General features: G+C 39.6%; 1 protein-coding gene across 4 annotated transcripts in view; it reads right to left on the bottom strand.

The window, feature by feature from the left end:
- The window catches only part of TBC1D31 (TBC1 domain family member 31), a 42373-nt gene that overhangs the window by 15596 nt on the left and 3562 nt on the right, over positions 1–23215 (bottom strand). For 3 of the 4 annotated variants that reach the window (XM_030553772.1, XM_030553771.1, XM_030553773.1), the window contains exons 2-17: positions 22698–22844; positions 22287–22402; positions 21112–21290; positions 12994–13145; positions 12386–12545; positions 11646–11846; positions 10226–10402; positions 8219–8298; positions 7972–8118; positions 7442–7575; positions 6075–6208; positions 5193–5372; positions 3975–4207; positions 2080–2232; positions 1069–1204; positions 562–654 (exon numbers count right to left, since the gene is read on the bottom strand). In XM_030553772.1, the coding sequence (XP_030409632.1) occupies positions 562–654; positions 1069–1204; positions 2080–2232; positions 3975–4207; positions 5193–5372; positions 6075–6208; positions 7442–7575; positions 7972–8118; positions 8219–8298; positions 10226–10402; positions 11646–11846; positions 12386–12545; positions 12994–13145; positions 21112–21290; positions 22287–22402; positions 22698–22844 (2422 nt within the window). The remainder of the gene's footprint in view (positions 1–561; positions 655–1068; positions 1205–2079; positions 2233–3974; positions 4208–5192; positions 5373–6074; positions 6209–7441; positions 7576–7971; positions 8119–8218; positions 8299–10225; positions 10403–11645; positions 11847–12385; positions 12546–12993; positions 13146–21111; positions 21291–22286; positions 22403–22697; positions 22845–23215) is intronic. The other variant, XM_030553774.1, reaches the window with a different exon arrangement.

Genomic DNA, 23215 nt, shown 5'->3' with positions numbered 1-23215 from the left:
TGGAAGCTGAATACATCTAAAAAGCTCACAATTACCTAAAGATTAGTACTACAAAAATGGAAATCCAAAAACCACCAATATTTGAAGACTGGAGCATAGACATCGTAAACTTGGCCACCAAGGAAAGAATTGTATACGGTAACAAATATCTAAAAAAATTTTTCAGAAACATGAGATGTTTTCCTGGAAGTATCTGAATGATCTGGTTAAATGCATGAAGCCCACCACTTGCCTCTCCTTCCTCTATATCCACTTCCTTCCATCTCTATACTCCTCCTCTGAACTTTGCTTCTATTCTTTATCTTATTTCAATACTATAACTAGTTGGATTTTTATAAACAAATGTTGTTTGTTTGTAAGTTATGTAATACAAATATTTCATTTATATTTTAAGCATTCATATCATCTATAATTCAGTATTTCAAGTATAGCTAAGATTAGGCAGCAAATGATTAATATATTTGAGATGTATAATTTGTTTTTTCTGTGCACGTTTTAAAAATTTAACAAAAAATATATAGAAATAACCCAAGAGACTGTACGTAGTTCATTGCCATGTACCTGTTCAAAAAGCTGTCTTTGGGATTCAAGTTCCATTTGCCGCACTTCTACATCTTGCACAGTAGCAGCTGTTTCTCGCTCTCTCATGGACACCTAAAGGAAAGAAATATACACATAAAAACCCCAAAATGGAAACGTTGTTTTTTCTTTACCACCATCTTTCCTTTCCTTTCCCTGCACACACATACATTTTAAAATACTCCAGTTAGTAGGTTCAGAACCTTAGGCAGCTCACTTCATTTTTCAGCAATGCCAATATTTGGATCAATCTGGCTTTTCTCAGGAAATTTTGCTAATTTAAGTATACTGTGTGGACAGCAGCAGGTGCCAAATTAAACTATATAAATATAAATGAATCAGACAACTGCCCAACTTTGGCTAAATACATCTTGTTTCACAAAACATGCTACAATTGGTTTCATTAGCTATCATAAGTTATGAATTTTGTCTTATTTACTTCTCGTAATAAACATTGGAGGAAATATTGCTTAGATGAGGAAAACAAACCTTTCTTGCAATTTCATCATCCAGACGTTTTAGCTCCATTTGACGCTGATCCTGCTGATGTTTCAGGAAACGCCTTCTTGCAGCATCCAATAGCTGCAGCTCCTTTACTTTCAACTCTCTTTTCACAGCTGTTAGTCTTCAAAACAAAAATAAAATAGGAACGAATAAACCTTTACTGGTGGAAGGCTGACACTGAAGAGTTTGATGTTCCATAATAGTTAACCATTACCTGTCATGAACTACTCTCTCTAACTCTTGACATAATAGTTTTGTTTTGGAAATGAAAACTGCACTGTTATAAGACAAATTTAAATCCAAAGAGTGGCCCCATTTCCCACAAAAGTCCCATCAATTCTACACTATTAGTGTCAATTAAAAAAAAAAGGCACTTTAGTTTGTTGAGAGAAATTCACAATAATATTACACCACCTCCTGACCAGAATTGTACTCCTCATTCATTAGTAGATAAGGAAAGTCACTTAACCCCTTTAGTTCACAACTCTCAATTAAAAAAAAAAAGCCAATTAAAAAACCGCCAATAGAAATTTGAGAATATGCACCCTCATTAATATAAATAACTTCTATCACAGTCACAGCTAAAGGCAACAACTGACATTGAAGCTCCACTGCACAAACACATAGTGAAAGAGGCAGGCACGTAAGCTGTTTGGGAAGAGAAAAAGTGAGACTGGAGACATATGTGACTTGCCCACGGTCACAGAGCAGGTCAACATCAGAGCCAGGAACAGAATCCCGATTTCCTGATTCCTAGACCAATGCCCTACCCACTAGACCGCACTGCTTCCGCATATTACAATTTGAACAAAATGGTGGCTATCTAGGGTGACCAGATCACAAGTGTAAAAAATCGGGGTGGGAGTGGGGTAATAGGTGCCCATATAAGAAAAAGCCCCCAAAATCGGGACATCTGGTCACCCTATGGCCATCTCTGTCCCTACTTGTGATAAAATATTTAATAGCAGGGTGCTGTAGCCATGGTTCTACTAATACCTCTGTCTTTGATCTGCCAGTTTTTCCTCTTCTTGCAGCAAAATTTTTCTCCTCTGTTCTTCAGCCTCACGAAGCAGTTCTTGCTTCCGATACCAGGCCTCATCTTCAACTTTTCGCTGTACTGCTTTAGCTTCTATTTCGTGAACTAATTGTCTGCATAAATTTTTTTTATATATTACCATAGAAACCAAAATAGATTTCAAGAAATTATTCAGGTAGTAAAAACTGCTGGTCATATATTGGAAAAGTATTAAGATTATTATAAAATCTATGTCTGTGCTCAAATTGCCCAGCGATGAAGTAGTTTGGATCATGTCTTCTAAAGTAAATTGGCTATAGCGCAAAAAGAGATCTATAATAGAAAATGAGAACTATGACAAGAGGATGAAGCTGATTGGCTTATATAGCTTCCAGCTGCATAGATGGTAAAAGGAATAGTACTCTTCAAGTGCAGAAATAGATACTAGCACTTCTCAGGCTGTTGAAGACATGTAGCTACTGAAGCAACATTTTGCAGCTGCCTTCTATTTGCAAGAGAATTTCAGATTAGTTTAACTATAAAATGGCTTATCTGCTAAAATCAAAATTTTCAAACCTGGGTGACTGAAGTCAGGCACTAAAAGCCTTATTTAGATGCTTAAGTGAAACTGACCTAATTTTCAGGTGCTGAAAATCCACAGTTCCTGCTGATTTCAATGGAGAGCAGAGAATTCTCAGCATCTCTGGAAGTCATATCACTTTTACTTTGCCACCTTAATGTGGATTTATGTGCCTGACTTTAGCACTCAAGTTTGAAAATTTTGACCTAGGTGTTTTCAGAGAACTAACAAACAGGTTGATTTTAAGCTTAACATTACTTCAGCAATTAATGCTGGCTAATCCATTTAACTAAAAAATCCAACAGGCCAAGCAGAGCCATCAAAAGGTAAGGTGTAAATCTACTTTTTTATCTATTTCTCTAACCATTCTGTCCTTTCCCAAGCACATACATTTCCCTTTTTCTAGTCTTCATTAGGGTTGTCAGGTGTCCAGTTTTCTACCGGAACACCTGGTCAAAAAGGAAGCCTCGTAGCTCCGGTCAGCACTGGTGACTGGGCTGTTAAAAGTTCAGTTGGCATGGGGCTGGCAGGCTCCATGCCCAGCTCTGCATGGCTCCCTGGAACCGGCCGGCATGTCTCCCCAGCTCCTAGGCAGCCATGGGGCCTCCGCATGTTGCTCCTGCTCTGGGAACCGTGGCCAATGGGAGCTCCGGAGGGCGGGGGCAACAAGCAGAGCTGCCTGGCCATGCCTCCACCAAGGAGCCAGAGGAACTTGCCAGCTGCTTCCTAGGAGCTGCCTGAGGTGCCACCTGGAGCCCACACCCCTCACCCCCTGCCCCAGCCCTGAGCACTAGCCCACACCCAAACTCCCTCCCAGAGCCCACACCCCCTCCCACAGCCCAACCTCATGCCCCAGCCCTGAGCCCCCTCCTGGACTCCGAACCCTTCAGCCCCAGCCTGGAGCCCCCTCCTGCACCGCAAACCCCTCATCCCAAGCCCAACCCTAGAGCCCACCCTCACCAGCCAGAGCCTTCACCCCCCATGCAACACCTCATTTCTGGCCCCACCCCAGAGTCCTTACCTCATCCTGCATCCCAACCCCCTGCCCCAGCCCTGTGAAAATGAGTGAGGGTGGGAGAGAGCAAGTGACGGAGGGAAGAGAGATGGAGTCGGCGAGGGACAGGGGTCTCGAAAAAGGGAGAGGGTAGGGATGGGGACTTGGGGTAGGGGAAGGGTGTTCAGTTTTGTGCAATTAGAAAGTTGGCAACCTTAGCATCACTCTAGTTTCCAGTAAATTCTATAGATATCTTCCCCCTCTCCTAATTTTAAGGTTTCCTTCTATTTTCCCATGAATACCTTTCTCGTAAGTATTCTATTTCATCCTGTCTGATCCTCTCTCGCTCCTGAGTCTGATAATCCACAATAAACTTGGGGTATTTATTAAATACTGGGTACTGGCTCTTTGTAAGTGGTATGAAGTCATCAAGCATACGTTGTGGATGGATGTCTGATGGGGTAACTTCCATAAGATGATAGGCTTCTTTAATCACAACATTAATATCCAGATTGTTTCGATGATGGAAGAAATACTATAAGAAAAAGATTTCATTTTAAATCCTACAAAAAGTTGAACAAGTCACTATACTTTCCCAATGGGTATGTAAACATATTAGTTAATTCTGTATGCTAAAAGCTGATTAAAAGAAAATGTTGTCATCCTGGCACCACTAGTTAATATAATACATAAATAAATAATGGCTCAACTGGCTTAACCCAAACCACTAAATCCTGAAAGAACTACCTCTGCTTCACTCCCTTTACTCCAAATGCTAGGAATGTTAGTCTGCCCTCTCTCCTATATGTATATATCTTTTTGCCATACTGAGTGAGAGAAGGACAAGAAGTGCTTTCAACTCTGCTCATGAGTTATGGCCTCAATTCTGCAATACACATGAGAAGAATTTTATCCACATGAGTAATCGATTACTCACATGTGCGTCTGCAAAATTAGGCCCTAATATTTGCAAATGGAGATTTTTCCATATAAAGAATGATTTTCTTCCCCCAATGCTCTCCATAACTTCAGAGGTACAATAAAATATTTTCATTTTAGTTGAGAGGAAGTCAACCAAGACTGCCTCACTGTGCTTGCATTTTAGAAGGCAAAATAACGAAGCATCAAAATGCCAGAACCACTTTATATTGTCCTAACATACAGATGTCAATCCTGTGTCCAGAAAGAGAACCAGAAACAAAGAATAGTTTAATGCGTAATGAATTTTCCATATTTAAAAACATATTCCTAGGCAACAAAAGAATTTCTGCAAGGTCTTAAGTTTCTTTATATTCCTCTTTGTCCACACAACCAAGTGCAGTAAATTGATTAATATTTTATTCATTCCACAGTGAATATATCAGATACTAGAGGACATTGGTCAAACTGGCACAGTATAACTAACATTCAACTGTAACTTTTCTTTCTAAGCTCTCTAAAAATAAATATTATACACTATATTGTTCTGAACTACCTAATATAGGTAGGCAAGGCTCTAACTTACATAGTAAGATGTTTACCTCAAAGTCCTCTGTTTGATTACAGTGAAGCAAAGGAGCTCTGGAACATATGATATAGGCAGCAACCACCATGAGAAAGTATGAAGGATGGTTGGAAAAGATATTATCAAACACTTTCAGCCATTCTTCTCTTGTTAGAACCTCAGAGAACAATGTTTCTAGAAGAGGCCAGGCATATAGCTAAATTAATTGGGAAAATTAATAAAATAATCCATTAGTAGAGCTTCTCAGTTCCCATCATAGAAATATTACAAAGGAAGACAAATCTGAATGTGTAGGGGGACCTTTCCTATCTGATGTTGAGATTTTATCTATTTGTAAATACACAGCACATTGGAACTATACCAAAACATACAAAGATAAGGTCCCCACCATATGCAACTGATGAACTAGATGTGGTTACATAAATATATTTCTTACCTCTCTCATTCTTACTTTCTTCTCTTTCATTTACATTCTTAGTGACTAGATAATTAGTAATATATAAATTAACTGTATATATTAGCTTAATTAAATATTTGTTTTATGTTACTGTATCTGTTCACTGAATTCAGTCACCACAATTGTGTTTATTTTAAAAACCAAGATAAAATTATATAAAACATGGATTTATAATTTTCCCGGATAGATTTCTGAATCTATATGATTGCAAGAAAGGGCAACTTTAAGTCCTACTAAAAGCATGTGTAAGGAGACACATGATGTAATGCAACAGGATAAGCTGCAGGCAAATGATCATATGTTCTTTATACTCCTGTAAGTACACATTTTACTCTGAATTCATTTAATGAGCAAATAAAGGTATAAACTAAAATGAGGCCTTTGAACACTGCCATTTATGTACAGTTATATATAAACTGTGAAGCTACGTTGGAGTTTTACCTGTGAAGTCACATTGTAGTTTATTAAATGTTGAAGCAATTCTTTGTCATGATGTGCCAAGATATTTTCCACCATACTAAGGACATTGACTGGAGGATTAGGAAAATACTCAAACCAGTGTTGACACCAATTAACTACAAAAGGAATAAAACAAACCACTTGTAGCTTAATCCCTCTGACACTGAGAGATGGCACACTACTGAAATCATCTTACTTTTCAAATGATGTTCCTTCCACTTTGATTCATATACTTACATTACATTATTTACAAATTCAACGTTCTATAATCTGCAGACCCACTAAACAGAGGTTTTGTTTTATAATATCTCTACTACACATATATCTGTTATTCAATGTATATATTTACTTCTTCACACAACACATGGTCAACCTATGGAACTCGCTGCCATGGAATGTTGTGAAGGCCAAAAGTTTAACATGGTTACAAAAAGAATTAGATAATTTCATGGAGGACAGGTCAATCAATGGCTACTAGCCAAGATGGTCAGGAATGCAACCTCATGCCCCAGGTGGTTCCTAAAGCTCCAACTGACAGAAGTTGGGACTGGATGACAGAGGATGGATCACTCAAAATTGCATGTTCTGTTCGTTCCCTCTGCAGCATCTGGCACTAGCCACTGTCAGAATAAAGGATACTGGGGTAGATGGACCATTGGTCTGACTCAGTATGGTCACTCTTATATTCTTAATTCAAAGATGTTCTTTTTAATCCCATTGTAATGTGCTTTTATGGTTGGGTCACTGAGCATCAAAATATTTTTAACCTGTTAGGACCAAATCTGGATACTTATTTTGCAACCAAACTATGTATTCTGCAAAATGGGTTTTTATGAAAGGTTACTCTATGCTATGTGTGCACTTTGCAGCAGCTGCAATGACTAATTTCAGTGCAAGATACTTTAAATTTACTATTTTTCTTCAGAAGCCAAGCTACTAAATGCTAGCTGTCCTAATCAAGTGATAACTCCAGCTTAGTACAATAAATATTTTAAACTGTCACACCAGGTCTCAAGCCAGAATTTAAAGGATTAACATGACAACAAAATTGTATTGGACAAGTGTTCTTTTACTGATTAGACTTAAAAGATACTGATAAGATAAATTGATAAAGATGCCTATTAAAAGTCAATATAAGGAAGTTAAATTGTTTGTAAGCTATGATTTATTTATTTTTTGCAACAGCTGCATTTTATCATACTTCCTGGTGGATGCCTTTTATACATTTTAAAACAGTAAATGAACTCCTCAGTGACCTATAAGAGAATTCATGCACACCACTTTGTTTCAAGCAAGGCAAATTTGGGGAAACTAAATAAGTTACGTATGTGATAAAAATCCTTGCTTACCTATTACAGTAGCAACAACTTCAAAGCAGATCAGCTGGTTGTTCTGAAATAATTTTACAAATGGGAAGGCTAGCAGAGGAATGTATGGTGTCTCACCAAAAATAGCAGACCAATGAGCTAAAGCAGATAAGGTCCTGTATACAAAGACGAACAGTACTTAGAAAATATCTGTACAGAGGAAGAGAATCATGCTTGGTTATCACAGCACAAAATGTTATAAGGCATCTGAAATTTATGAAGTTAAACAGCACTGAAGAATAGCAAGAAACACTGTGGCATTCCATGAACAACTAGGCAGAAGAGTAGGGAACAATTAACTCTCTCATAGAGGTAACAGGAAATATTTTATAAACTGAAAGCATGTATGTCATAAAACATACCAACCAGAAAACTGCTAAATAAGAATGACTTTGGTGTAATAAGAAGGTACTACTTTATGTGGGGCTTAATTTTTGCAAAATAAACCCACCTTCCACAGATATGGTCCCACTCAGATGGTTTAACATCAATGCACGTTCACATAAATTTACCTTTGTAAGACTCTCAACAGTTTCCTACTTTTCATGGGGTATTCGTCCTTTAGGTGCACAAATGCAGAATAGATACCTTTATCCATTAGGCTACTAAATGCTAAGTAGTTTTCAGGAAGTTGTAGTAAGGCACGCCAAACAAACATCCTGCAAGTAAAACGTAGATTTAGAAAAGAAAATTCCCTGTGATAAATCAGTACAGCAAAAGAGATTTTAAATCTGCATGCATGTGCACACCCACACCCACCTGTATTTTGCTGGATATTCTCCAAATCCTTTCAGTAAGGCTTGTAGACGTTTCTTGTTTAATCCATCTGGCAACTCATTCTACAAAATAGGAAACAAACAGCAATTTGAAATAGTGTTTTTGTTCCCATAATCTCTATTTCTGATTCATAGAGGTAGTGGACATGGTTGGTAGAGGGCATGTGGTTGTTTTTTAAATGTGTATTTATAATGGTCAGAACCCAGGACTGGGTGTCAGGACCCTGACTTCTAATCCCAGCTCTGCCACTGATTCACCATGTGGCTTTTGGCAAGTAATATGTTTATTTAGATTTGTTGAATAACTGCCCTATACCAAACTTTAGGCACTATGACAAAGTTAATATAAACAACCATTCACAACATACCTAATGAAAATGGATCCTCTCTACATAAGGTTGACCTCTTTGTATATCAGTAAAGCCATTTGGTGAACAGTCACCTACCCAAGGGAAAGAGGGAGCTGTGAAGCTTACTTGTTTAAGTGGTTTGAGATCTTCAGATCAAAGGTGCCAGGAAACGTGAAGTACTATTACTTGAAAGCATTACTTAAAAAATACTGAATCAATTTCTGTTAATCTTGAGCTTTTTTATTTATTTAAGTTTCCCTAAGGCCCAAACCAAATATAGGTTTCTAGTTTCGACGGTTTGTATATCTGAGTGTAAAATCTTTAGTCAGACCATACGGAGAAGTACTTACAATCAAGTTCATTTTAAAAATGATAGAACCTACTCTGCTAAGACTTTAAAAAATATCACTTTGGGTTGAGAAAAAGCATAGAAAATTTTAGTACAAAATCATGTTTTGAGAAAATTATAAGCAAATGAAAGAGGCTATAATCATAGGACTGCAGAGGTCATCTAATCCAGTCCCCGTGAAGTCCCCTAATGGAAATCGGAATTCAACCTTAAGTACATCAGCCACTAGTAACACCTACTATAGCAAGAATTTTATTTATAGTAGTACCTGCCATAGTATTCTAGATATTTTGCAACAAAATACAAATTAAAGGCTTGATTCAATACCTAGAGAACTCAATGGAAAGACTCCCACTGATTTCAGTGGGAGTTGGATCAGACTCTAAATCAGTGGTTCTCAACCAGGAATACAACTACCCCTGGGAGGTCCACAGAAGTCTTCCAGGGGGTACATCAACTCATGTAGATATTTGCCTAGTTTTACAACAGGCTACATAAAAAGGCACTAGCAAAGTCATTTCAAACTAGAATTTCATACAGACAATGACTTTTGTATACTGCTCTATATACTAAAATGTAAGTCCAATATTTATATTCCAATTGATTTATTTTATAAATATATGGTAAAAATGAGAAAGTAAGCAATTTGTCAGTAACAGTGTGCTGTAACACTTTTGTATTTTTATGTCTGATTTTGTAAGCAAGTAATTTTTAAGTGAGGTGAAACTTTGGGGTACGCAAGATAAATCAGACTCCTGAAAGGGGTCCAGTAGTCTGGAAAGATTGAGAGCCACTGCCCTAAATGACTAAAAATATATATGATTAATTTACCAGTAAAGTCAGGATATAACCATAAGTTTTAAGTTTAGATATAAATAAAAAAATCAGCAACGAATGCCTTTTGCTGTAATTAATATTATTGTAAGGAGGATACAAGTGATTTAAGATAAGAATTGAGGAGAATTACAAAGGTAGTTGGAGAAGAAAATAAACAGTGGTATCAGAAAGTAACGATCATGAACTATATAGACAGCAATAAACCAAGTGAAAGCCTTGGGAAACAGTTTAAAAGTAAAGTTAAATTAGAATAACAAAGTTCTACAACAAAGATATGTAAAGAAGGTAAAAGATGCAAACAGTGCATTGGTCAGATTAAAGATTTAGCAAACGTTTGGATGTAGAAAAGTAAATTGTTGAGGAAATAATCAATGGACAGTTGTTTTGGCAATGAAAATCAAACGCTACAGATTAGAGAAGAGAAGCATTTACAGTATTTACAATTTGCTCTTACCTCTTTATTTTCAAGTGATGTATTCACTTGTGGTTTTAGCACTCTGGTTTGAGTTTTACTTCCTCTCGATTTCCAAGGCCTCTCTGACCTTCCTGATGTCACTCTCATTGTAAGTTTACTTGCTCCCAACTTGTCTTTGGACAAATCTTCAACTACTTTAACCAAGGGTGGTGGTGGCTAGCATCAAATAAGAATGATACAGTTAACATCTTATGACACTGTAAGAAAGAACATTTTACAATACCCACCTTTATAATGAGCACACTTTAGATTATATAGTGTTCGTTAACTTGATGACCAATGTTGAAAGATGTTTGTGTTATAAAACATGACTTAAGGAGACCCACAGTGTAAACCAAAACCCAAACAGATGTGATAAGTGAATGAAAGTTAAACACACTTAACAAGGTATGTTACAAGCAAATGTATGTAGGTTCTATCTTAATCGTGATTTTCAAATGTTGACTCAACCAGAAACAATGTATCTTCTGAATTAGATGTACAAGGATGCACACTAGTATGTGGTTTGACCAACATACAAGTATTGTTCTGTGTTTAAAATAAATTACTTCAGTGTGTGCTTGAATGTTACTATACTACTTTGTGCTTCAGAGTGCTATACAAACATTAGCTAATTCTCACAAGACACATGTAGAATGTGTAATATTTCCATGTTAAACATGAGGAAAAGTGAGTAACAAAACAGTTAACTACACTGCCAGAAAGTCCTACACAAACTCAGCATTTAAGTTGGGAATGTAAATTAGGTCACCTGACTTGAAGGCCTGTGCTCAACTCCCTTATTACGCAGTAAACCTTATATGCTTACTTTTAGTGTGTGATGATTTATGGCATATGGAATTCTGGATTTAGAAAAGTGCCTCTTCCCCTACGTCTCCATACAGAAGTTATTTCCTTAGTAAAATAAAAACTGGTCTTTGTAATATGTATTATTTACATAAGGGACTAGCTCTATGATTGTTTTATAATCATGGCTTCCAAGGGAATACTTCTTGACAAACACAGCATCACAAAAGCTTATTTGTGTCTGCAGATAAGGCAATATCAGTTGCATGGTACTTCCAAGAAGAAAATGGACAAAAAGCTGTATGATCAAAGCCAAGCTGATAAAAACGTGTGCACAGACAAAATTGCTATGAGAAGAACAGAAAAACTGGAAGATAAACATATTTAAGCATGTTCTAAAACAAAATTTGCCGAATGGACTGGAGTTACCACAAAGTGCAGTCTATAATCCCTATGTTGTTTATCTTGCATCCTATATTACATAGTACAATATATGTAAGTTAATGACACAAGGACAAATTGTATTTTCAGTACTGAATTTTTGGGTGGGTGAGACTGACTTTTACTGGCATCTTAATGCTGTATTTGTGATTTACTTTACGTATAACTCTACCTTATTTACTTCCTGCGTTAAAGCCTGGACACTGTATATGCTGAGGCTACCATTTTGCATTACTGATGCAATGTACCGTCCATTTGGGCTAATAGCTGCTGTGCTGATTCCCTCCTCATGATTCCCAATGTCAAACAGATGTTTGCACGTCTGTATATTGATAAATCTCATAATATTATCTTGACTTAGCACTCCAAGAACCTAGAAGTAAAGGAGATTTCTATAAATTAGTCCTAATGCAAAACAGAAAAGAATGAATTCAAAATTCTGAAATAAAAAAATTTGAAGCAGCAATAGAGCAAATATTTAATATAGTAACTTTCATGCATATAGTATAGAACAGTGGTCGGCAATCTTTCAGAAGTGGTTTGCTGAGTCTTCATTTATTCACTCTAATTTAAGGTTTCACGTGCCAGTAATACATTTTAAGTTTTTTAGAAGGTCTCTTTCTATAAGTCTATAATATATAACTAAACTATTGTTGTATGTTAAGTAAATAAAGTTTTTAAAATGTTTAAGAAGCTTCATTTAAAATTAAATTAAAACGCCGAGCCCCCTAGACTGGTGACCAGGACCTGGGCAGTGTGAGTGCCACTGAAAATCAGCTTGCGTGCCGCCTTCGGCATACGTGCCGTAGGTTGCCTACCCCGGTATAGAATAAGAAAAGCAAATCTCAGAAAGTATGTGATTTCAGTTAAGAAACCAAGTGATTTCGTTCTTAAATTTCCTATACAACTGACCTGATTAGAACCACCATCAAAACTATCAGGAAGGAATTCCAGATGGCGAACAGCTCGTACTTTTGTAGGCATCTGGATTATTCTTAACAGCTGTTTTGACTCCAGACACCACAAGTGAAGATGATTCGATTTTCCTCCTGTTACTAGCACCCGGCCATCTCTGCATCAGAAACAGGAGTAAGTTTGTATTAAATCAATCTAATCTACTGCTAGTTACAATTGTAGGGCCATATATTATCTTCCATTCTCAAAAATCATCACTGCTGAAGATAATTTCTATTGTATTGTGTTGCAAGCATATAATGTTGAAAAGTGTTTTCTGTTAACTCCTCACCTTTACTGGACTGTGCAGCCCTGCATCGAGATTGTTGGAGAGAGTGATTAGTCTGCTTTTCTTTTCTGTATGAAAACCTAAATACTTTGAGGGGGCCTAAATCTCTCACTAATATTTTGACTTCTGTTAAAAATAACTTTGGTATCTAGTTTAGAGGTGAAAAACTACAGCTCAACACTTGTGCAAAACATTTTAGAAAAAGGAGAGAAAAATTTGTATTGTCTGCTAAGAATTTTGTAATATTTCCTTTCTGAGTATTTAAGCAGCAACTTACCTGGTAACGGCAAAGACTTTATAATGCAACACAGAGCCTTCTATTGGAGTTGGCAACTGGTATTTACATTGAAGAGTATCACACTCCCATGCAAAGACAGAGTTATCTTTGAAACAGCTGAGGATAGTGTTGCTTAGTGGCAGAAAGAAAACCTGAAAGAATTAATATGGAAAAGGAAAAAAATAGAATAATTTTCTGGCTAGTTGCCTTACATACTATAAAAAAAGAAAGATTACATTTGAACTTCAGAAATGTCAGAATAATATAGCAATAAGTAGGGCTCTACCAAATTCACAGCCATGAAAATCGCGTCACTGAAATCTGGTCTTTTGTGTACTTTTATCCTGTACTATATAGATTTCATGGGGGAGACCAGTGTTTCTCAAACTGGGGTCCTGACCCAAAAGAGGGCCACGTGGGTGGGGGTCGCAAGGTTATTGTAGGGGGGTTACGGTATTGCCACCCTTACTTCTGCGGTGCCTTCAGAGCTGGGTGGCTGGAAAGGGGTGGTTGCTGGCCCAGGGCCCACCTCTGAAGGCAGTAGCACAGAATACCATATCACGTAGGCAGTAACACAGTAGCAATACCATACCAGGCCATCCTTACTCCTGCGCTGCTGCTGGTGGCAGCACTGCCTTCAGAGCTGGGCTCCTAGCCAGCAGCTGCAGCTGTCTGGTGAGCCAGCTCTGAAGGCAGCGCTGTCGCCAGCAGGAGCGCAGAAATAGGGTGGCAATGCCAAAACCCCCCTACAATAACCTTGGCCGCTGCCCCCCTCCCCCCAACAGCCCCCTTTTGGGTCAGGACCCCTACAGTTACAATATGACATTTCAGATTTAAATATCTGAAATCACAAAATTTACAATTTTAAAAATCCTATGACTGTGAAATTGACCAAAATAGACCATGAATTTGATATGCCCTATCATTAAGCCTCAGCAGTGTGCACATTAGTGTACTATCAGTGCACATATCAGAAGTCTTCCTGAAGACTTGCAATGAGCTTGAGAAGTGTACCAATTGCCTTCAGTCTCTGAAGTGGTTTATTATTGTTAGCATATGGCTCGTTAATTTCATGTATCATTATTAAAAAAAGAGTATAAAAACAGCTGTCAGAGGTTATGCAAACTATTGTTCCACTGTGAAAAATAGTTCCTATTATTATGATAAATGAAAAATAGAAAAAATGTAATAAACACCTTTTTTCAACTCTTCTGAATATACTTATTGTTTACATGAAGTCTTTTGTATCAAATCACCTGGATTGTAAAATCATGATTGGACATCTTTCTGAAAGATATACTTCTGTTCTTCCACAATTATTGGTCTAAATACAATAATTATTGGATGAAATTTTATGGCCTGTGCCATGTAGGTCAGACCTTGATGATCGTAATGATCCTTTCTGGTCTTAAAAAAAAAAAAAAATACACACACACACGATTTTGGGCCCTTCCCTACTCCTTGCTCCTCAGAAACCCAGCTACATTTCCAGCAGTAATTTCTCACCTAAAGCAAGTTGAAAATTGCTGTTCTTTTATTTTAACAAATTGGGATATTCTGTTCGTTTCCTGGTTTTTGTTTTACTCTAAAAAGTGTGTTTAAAAAGGGCCACAAAATGATGTTGAAATGGCAGTTTGGCACTCTGGTAAAAGGGACAGAATAAAATGTCCCTTTTTAATTTCTTTTCTTCCTCTCCCAACTAAAACTGCCTCTCTTCACCTACCAACCTCACAAAATGCTTTTTGTCTCATTCATTAGCTTTTGCTCCTGCACCTTTTGAGCATAGGTGGTATAGATCTTACTAGTTGCATTTAACTGATAGGATCCCAGCTATGCACTGCTGGGACTAGTGCAAAACCATCAATATGGTTCAGGAAATAAATTAGAATGGAACTTTACAGTCAGTGTCCCCAGTCATACTCTAATAATAATATCAGCACTTAGCCATACTTCTTAACGCACTAAATGTGGGTAAGCATCATTTTCCCTACTTTAAAGATGGGAAACTGAGGCTCAGAGAGGTTAAGTGATTTGTCTAAGGACACACATCAAATGAATGGTAGAGCCAAGAACAGAACCAAGATATTCTGACTCCCAATTCAGTGCCCTATCCACAGAATCACACAGCTTCCTGATTAGAAGGTTCTTTACATTAGAGGCTGTACGAATTTATCATCTTTAGAAAGGAGAGGCACTAGTTTGGGATTTTAGTAAAATCCTCTCCACACACATAGTATTTCTATTGTCAGTGACTAGGTTCAGCCAGCTGAAGTCCACAGGTACGTCTACAGTACGAAATTATTTCGAACTTTTTATTTGAATTTTCGGAAGCATTTGGTGTTGTGTGTCCCCACTAAAGCATGTGAATTCGGAAGTGTGCATCCACAGTACTGAGGTTAGAATGTCGGAGCGGTGCACTGTGGTAGCTATCCCACAGTTCCCGCAGCTTCTGCTGCCCATTGGAATTGTGGGTTAAGCTCTTAGTGCATGATGGGGCAAAAACATTCTCATGGGTGTGTGCCATTACTCGCTCCTCCCTCTGTGAAAACTACGACAGATGCCATACTACCAGCAGGCGGCGCAGCACGGTGCACTGCCTTTCTCCTGATACTATGAATCCACCTCACATGTTCTCTTGTCTTTCTATCTACTCTTTCATCTAAGCATTTCCCATCTTTTTTGACTACCATGAACAGAACCGCACAGCTTCCGCCACTTTTCCCATGTTGTCTGTCCTGGGCTCCTGTGGAAGCTACAGAAGGCAACAAGTCCCTGCTGTATTTTGGCCATTGTGAACAGAGCCACACAGCTTCCGCTGCTTTTTCCATGTTGTCAGTCATGGGCTCCCATGGAAGCTACAGAAGGCAATATGTCCCCGCCTTTTTTTGGCCATCATGAACAGAGCCTCACAGCTTGCACCGCAAACTCTGCTCATGTTTCCACCACAAACTCTGCTCTCCCACTCTTGCAGCTCTAACGAGCTTCCTGACTCCGTGAAAGCTACATAAGACAACTACTTACTGCTTTTTATCGGCCATATTGAACCGAACAGCTCGTTTCTCTCCCTTTTTCAAGGATTACCCTTACAGGCACCATAATGCGGCAAGCATGGAGCCCGCTCAGATCTCCACTGCAGTTTTGACCATTGTAAATACCTCCCGCATTATCCAACACTATGTGCAGTACCTGCAAAACTGGGCGAGGAAGCGATGACAATGCAATTACTCTACTGATGTGGACATGGACACAGACATTCCTAGCAGCATGGCACGTGGGGATTGGAAGATCATAGTGCCATTGGGCCTGGTTCATGCTGTGGAACACAGATTGTGTGCCTGGGAAACAAGCGCAGATTGGTGGGACAGCATAGTGTTGCTGTTTTGGGATGATTCCCAGTGGCTGCGAAACTTTCGTATGCGTAGGGCCACTTTCATGGAACTTTATGACTTGCTGTCCCTTGCCCTGAAATGCAAAGACACCAAAATGAGAGCAGCCCTCACAGTTGAGAAGTGAGTGGCCATAGCACTGTGGAAGCTTGCAATGCCCGACAGCTACTGGTCAGTCAGGAATCACTTTGGAGTGGGCAAATCTACTGTGGGGCCTGCAGTGCTGCAAGTAGCCAACACAATCATTGACCAGCTGCTATTAAGGGCAGTGACTCTGGGAAATGTGCAGTCCATTGTGGGTGGCTTTAATGCGCTGGGGTTCCCTAACTGCGGTGGGGTGATAGATGGAACACACATTCCTATCTTGGCACCGGCACACTGGGGTGGCCAGTACATAAACCACCAAGGGCACTTTTCCATAGTGCTGCAAGCACTGGTGGATCACAAGGGACATTTCACTGACATCAACATGGGCTGGCCAGGAAAGGTGCATGATGCTCACTTCTTCAGGAACTCTGGTCTATCTGAACAGCTTCAGGAAGCAAATAACTTTCCAGACCAGAAAATTACTGTTGGGGATGTTGAAATGCCTATAGTTATCCTCGGGGACCCAGTCTACCCCTTAATGCCATGGCTCATGAAGCTGTACACAGTCACCATGCACAGTAGTAAGAAGCAGTTCAACTATAGGCTGAGCAAGTGCAGAATGGTGGTAGAATGCGCTTTTGGATGTTTGAAAGTGTGCTGGTGCAGTTTACTGACTTGGTTAGATCTTAGCACAACCAATATTCCAATTGTAATTGCTGCTTGTGGTGTGCTCCATAATCTCTGTGAGAGTAAGTGGGAGACCTTTATGGTGGGGTGGGAGGTTGAGGCAACTCACCTGGCAGCCATTTTCGCACAGCCAGACAACAGGGCAATTAGAGGAGTGCAGCAGGGTGCGCTGCGCATCAGAGAAACTTTGAAAGCCAGTTTCATGACTGGCCAGGGTACAGTGTGACAGTTGTATTTGTTTCTCTTGAAGTTACCCACCCTCTATATATATGAAAGGAAATTAAGTCTGAATTGTTTTAAAACTGTTCTTTATTATTTGTTGCCCAACACATTGAGAGAAATCAGAATGCAGACTAGGGGAGAGGGTTTGGGTTCAGGGGGTGGAGAAGCAGGGAAGGACAAGGCAAGAAACAAAATCAAAAGTCTGCATGTGCCACCTTTCTGGTGCTTGGGCGATCCTCTGGGGTTGATTGTATGTGTCCCCATAGCCTCTCCCCTCGTGTTCTTGGGTGTCTGGGTGAGGAGGCTATGCAACTTGGGGAGGAGGGAGTTTGATTATACAGGGGCTGCAGCGGAAGTCTGGGGTCTTGCTGCCTTTCATGCATTAGATCCACGATACAGTATAACACGTCAGTTTGCTCCCCCATAAGCTTGACCATAGCGTCCTGCCTGCTCTCTTTGTGTTCCTATAATGTTTTACAGGACTTCACAATTGTTTGCTTCCATGCATTCAGCTGGGCCCTATCAGTATAGGAGGACTGCATGAGCTCGGCAAACACGTCTTCCCAAATTCGTTTTTTCTGCCTTCTAATCTGGACCAGCCTCTGGGATGGAGTAAATAGGGGCTGCGTTGAAACATTTGCACCTGTGGTAGGAGAAAAAAGGGAGGGTAGTATTTTAAAAGATATATTTCAGAGAACAAAGAGGACACTTTGGTGTGAGTAAGCCATCACACACAGCCGGGCAACAGAATTCAGCTTGCAGGCAGCCTAGGGGCACACGGGGTTCTGCTTCTTGTACATTCATTTCAATGCTTTCAAACTGCTGGGACCCCTTTCCCATAGCAAGCAATGACTGGTGGGTTTGCCATAAAGCAAGGCCTGCGGGCTTTCTGGGATGATTACTTCACACAACACTCAACTCCCACCCCCACCCCCAAAACCTACCACGTGGCTCTGATGATGCTCTGAGCAGGGATGAGCCCTTTAAACTATATGTGAACAGCCCAGCGCGGCTGGGTTTCCCCCGTGCCTCCCACCATGTGGCTCCAATCAGGCTCTCACTCACCAGAAGTACCTTCTCCAGGGTCATGGTCCGGGAGCCCATCTTGGGAATGGGGGAGGCTATTGGCTCCATTGTTAAGCATAGTTCCTGGCTGAGGGGAAAACAGATTCCCCACTTGCTGCCTGTGCACTGTCCTCCTCCTCTTCATTCTCCAATTACTCTTCCTCCTTGCTGCATGCTACTCTCCCCTTGCAGGTGTTCACGGACAGTGGTGGGGTAGTGGTGGCGTCACCCCCTGTAATTGCATGGAGCTCATGGTAGAAGCAGAATGTATGGGGCTGTGACCCAGAGCACCATTTGCCTCCCCGGCTTTTTGGTACGCTTGCCTGAGCTCCTTGATTTTTGTATGACACTGCTCTGTGTCCCTGGAGTAGCCTCTTTCCGTCATCGCCCTGGAGATTTTAGCATACGTATTTGCGTTCCTTTTTTTGGAACGTAGTTCTGCCATAACAGACTCATCTCCCCAACATGCGATGAGATCCAGTACCTCCCGTTCGGACCATGCTGGAGCTCGTTTGCAAATCTGGAACTGCGTGATCTCTTGTGATGATGGACTCTGCATGGTCGCCTGTGATGGTGGACTGTGCTGACGGTCACCTGTGCTGATGGTGACCAAACAGGAAATGAAATTCAAAAGTTCCCAGGGCTTTTCCTGCCACCTGGGTAGTGCATCGGAGTTGAGAGTGTTGTCCAGAGTGGTCACAAGGGAGCATTCTGGGATAGCTTCCAGAGGCCAATAACATCAAATTGCATCCACAATACCTTTAACCCAGGATTGCGATCTCGATTTAAGCGTTACTCCACTTGCCGAGGTGGCGTATAAAAATCGATTTAAAGAGTCCCTTAAATTGAAAAAGCCAGTTTGGTCATGTGGACGGAATCATTTTTTTTCGAATTAACTCAGCTAATTCTGAAATAGACTAGTGTAGACCAGGCCCAAGTTTACCTTATGTTTAGGATGCAGTGCAACATTAATCACCCTGGCTTTTCCTTAATTTGGACCACAGTCTGAAAGCAATTATCTCATTCATGGAAAGTAATGGCAGATGGTGAGGTGGGTCTGATCTGTGCTATTTCAATGAAACAATTCATGTTAATTTCTGCAATACACTCATATTACAATGGCCACTATGTAGGTAAAAATAATAGTAATCTAAAGTTTCCACAATATGTACACAGACTACAACGACAAAGACAAATTCCTGAACTTCGGCTGAGCTGGCATTTTAAAATAGAAGCTTCATTTCGCATTCTCAAAATTTGTATATACCTAATACTACATGGTTCACAATTTGTAATACAACAATAACGGATAATCAAATACAGAGAAATAATTCTATTGAAGTGACAGCATAACCCACAAGAGACCTAAGACCCATTCTTCAGAAAATTTCCTTATGCTGAGTCTGATTCAAGTCCTACTGAAATCAATGGGAAGGCATCCATTAACTTCAAGGGTTTTTGGCTCAGCTCCATTATCTCTGTACTGCATGGTTACATTATTTTATTATATTAATGGTTTATTTCAACATGGAAACTCATGGATTCTACCAAATTCCAAAAGCTATTGGCAGAAAACTTTACCCACTCACGTATGCTAAATGTGGAATACACTACAATTACTTGCTGATTTATAAGGGATATCTCAAATTCACCCCCTAATGAAGTGCAGTCACCTCTAGGATAAACATGACAATTATTTGAACAGCGCTCACTAAACAACAGTTTTAGGACAGGAAGTGAAAGATGTACCTCTAATTCGAGGTGGCCAACCTGAGCCTGAGAAGGAGTCAGAATTTATCAATGCACATTGCCAAAGAGCCACAGTAATATGTGAGCAGCCTTCCCATCAGTTCCCCCCCGCCCCAACCCCAGTACCTCCCGCCTGCCGGCAGCTCCACTGATCAGCACCTCCCTCTCCCTTCCCATGCCTCCCACCTACCACAATCAGTTGTTTCACAGTGTGCAGGAGACTTGGGAGGGGGGAGAAGGGGGAGGAGCCTGGGCACAGGAGGCTCTGGGGAAGGGGCAGGAGCCTTGGGGGAAGGGGTGAAGTGGAGTCAGGACTTGGGGCCGAGCCAGGGGTTGAGCAGTGAGCACCACTGGCACATTGGAAAGTTAGTGCCTGTAGCTCCAGCCCCAGAGTTGGCACCTATGCAAGGAGTTGCATATTAACTTCTGAAGAGCCACATGCGGCTCCGGAGCCACAGGTTGGTCACCCCTGCTATAACTGAAGCTACAGGGTGACTTCCAGAATATAACAGCCCTAGCTAGAATCCAGTAAAGAAACCGGAGTTAACAGCCCTACTATCAGAAAAAGTGTCAAGAGTTTTCAATGGCCATAAGTGGTGAGGACCTCCGTCTTAAGGTACAGTCTTTCAAATGAATCTCCTGCCACATAGTGCCCTCTAACAACTGCTTTGACTTTGCTTCAATACTGATGAAACATTAGTACTTTATGCAGTGCTTCGGTGTTCCCTGAAGAGCTCCACAACTACTGTCTCATAACCCTATCTTGTGAGATCTGATGGCAAAGGTGAGATGGTTAGAGGACAAAGAAAAGATTCATCTATTTTGTTTGAAAGAATATTTTTAAGTACTCCTGATTTTAGTATGTAGTTGTATTCTCAGGTATGTTTATATACCCTTTGTTTAACAATGACTCTTTACTGACCTTTTGAATCCCCACAGATTGGCGGACGTTCAACTTTCTTTTTCTTTGGAAAGTATCGAGATCCCACAATTGTGCTGTATCAGTGGATGTAGTAATGGCATATCTGCCTGAACCATGGACGGAGATTGAAGATACTGAAGAATCATGTCCCCTCATCCAACTAACTAGCTCCTTGGTGTCTATGGTATAAATGAAATTGATTAAAAAGTTATGCAAAGTGAGGCAACAAGTGCTAGTATTTTTCAGTACAAACAATATGAAGGGTGTGGTCTCTTGAGAATGCCTAATGAACCTTTATTTATCATTACTATCCAACAAATGAGGAACAAGTGAGTTGTCCTTCATGTAATTCCTATACATTATGGAAAAAAACATCCTGCTGATCAGTGGGAAATAAAGGATTTCATAAGTTATTTCATAAGCTATCTTGCATAGACTTGTTTAATGTGTCTTCAGTGATCAGTCTTAAAAATTGTGCACAGGGCCCACCAAACAAGCTGGATATGCCTCCTAGGCAGACCTTGCCAGTGGGAACATCAATATTAAACCACCACCATGCCCCCAGCCAAAAAACAACATACTTTGTAGGCTTAAGTCAGGATTCTACACTTGTTTTAACTTGTGGGTGAAATGAGTGAGTATTGAAGTTACTATTTATACATACAAGGAAGGCTGGTTTAACGAACAGCAGGCTATGATCACCGGAACCTCTACATTCAGATGCAACATCCTGATCAATTTTTTAGGCCTGGGAGTTTAACACATTTTCATACTTCTATTTCACCATTTTGCAAGCTCGTTTTTTTTTAAGAATATACTTCTTTATAACCTGATTAATAGCTATTTAGTTCTACAGTTGGTTATGATCCTCAGCAATTATACTGGTGGAAGAATATCAAAGTCCAGAACTATATCTGGTTGGTTTCCACTACTTAACTAAGAAAGTCTAAATCCAGATTGTCTGAAACAGTAGCAGTAAGAATGCACTTCTTAAATGGGGGGGAAGTAATATCATCTCTGAAGATTAACTTCTGAACAACGAATTGGCAATATTGTTAGCCATTTAACTGCTAATCAGATCAGAAATAACTATTGTGCTTGACTAATTGTGATATGGATTTCCTATGAAAATATAGCTATTCTTATTTTTCTAGTCAGATTTTTAAATGTCTTACCTGTATCAAAACATTTAATGGAATAATCTGCTAAAGCCACAAGGTATTCAGTCTTCCTGCGAAGATTAAACGCCAAAGCAGTGCAAGCCTGCATGGTTCGCTGAACAAGACTGAATCTATTTAAAAAGAAAAACAAAAACCAACAATAGTCCAATAGTGTAAGGAACACTTCAACTCAGTGTCCAATTAACTAAATATGCTAATCAGTTTGAATATACTTTACCTTATGAAAAAAAATTTTATGCAATCTTCCCTTCCCCTCCCAACCAATCCCAGTCAAAACAAACCCTGTTTAACAAACAGAAACAGGTGTCTTAAGTGGGAGTAGTGTTGCAAAAAACTGACTGTTAGACAACAATCTAGATTATCAAAAATAGTAACTGAGAGCCACACAGCAAGAGAAACGTTTACCTGTTTCCTGTCAAGTCAAAAACATAAATATTCCCTTGGTGGTCTCCAGCAAGTAAAGAATCTCCAGAACTGTCAAAGGCCACATTCAGAAAACGTATGGTCTTTGAATGATATCCTGTGGCACTGTGAATAATGTTTACTATGACTCTATGAGGAAAGCAAACAAATCACTTTATTACACCATCTTTAGCATACTTTTCTCTACAATCATTAAAATATATCCAATATAAAAACATTCTTAGGTTATGTTTTTACAATTCTGATTAGACATTGACTTTTGAGGAAGAACACACACTTGTAAAAGTTTTTAAAAGTTTATTACACAAGAGATTATTCGCTGTCTGACAAGCAGTAAATAGACATTCTGTAAAGAAATCTAATGAAAAACTGAAAAGTAGCTATGATTCATGAGAAAAATTCATTTAGATTAGGTGGAGTCAGGATTTATATGCTGCAGGGGTGGAATCACTGAAGACAGCTTTTATCTATGTTCTTAAAAATTCGAGTCAAGCTAATCT

This window comes from Gopherus evgoodei, chromosome 2, assembly GCF_007399415.2.
Source record: "Gopherus evgoodei ecotype Sinaloan lineage chromosome 2, rGopEvg1_v1.p, whole genome shotgun sequence".
In the NCBI taxonomy this organism is placed as follows: domain Eukaryota; kingdom Metazoa; phylum Chordata; order Testudines; family Testudinidae; genus Gopherus; species Gopherus evgoodei.
The sequence above is the reverse complement of the archived record's forward strand: the minus strand, read 5'-3'. Positions and strand labels throughout refer to the sequence as shown.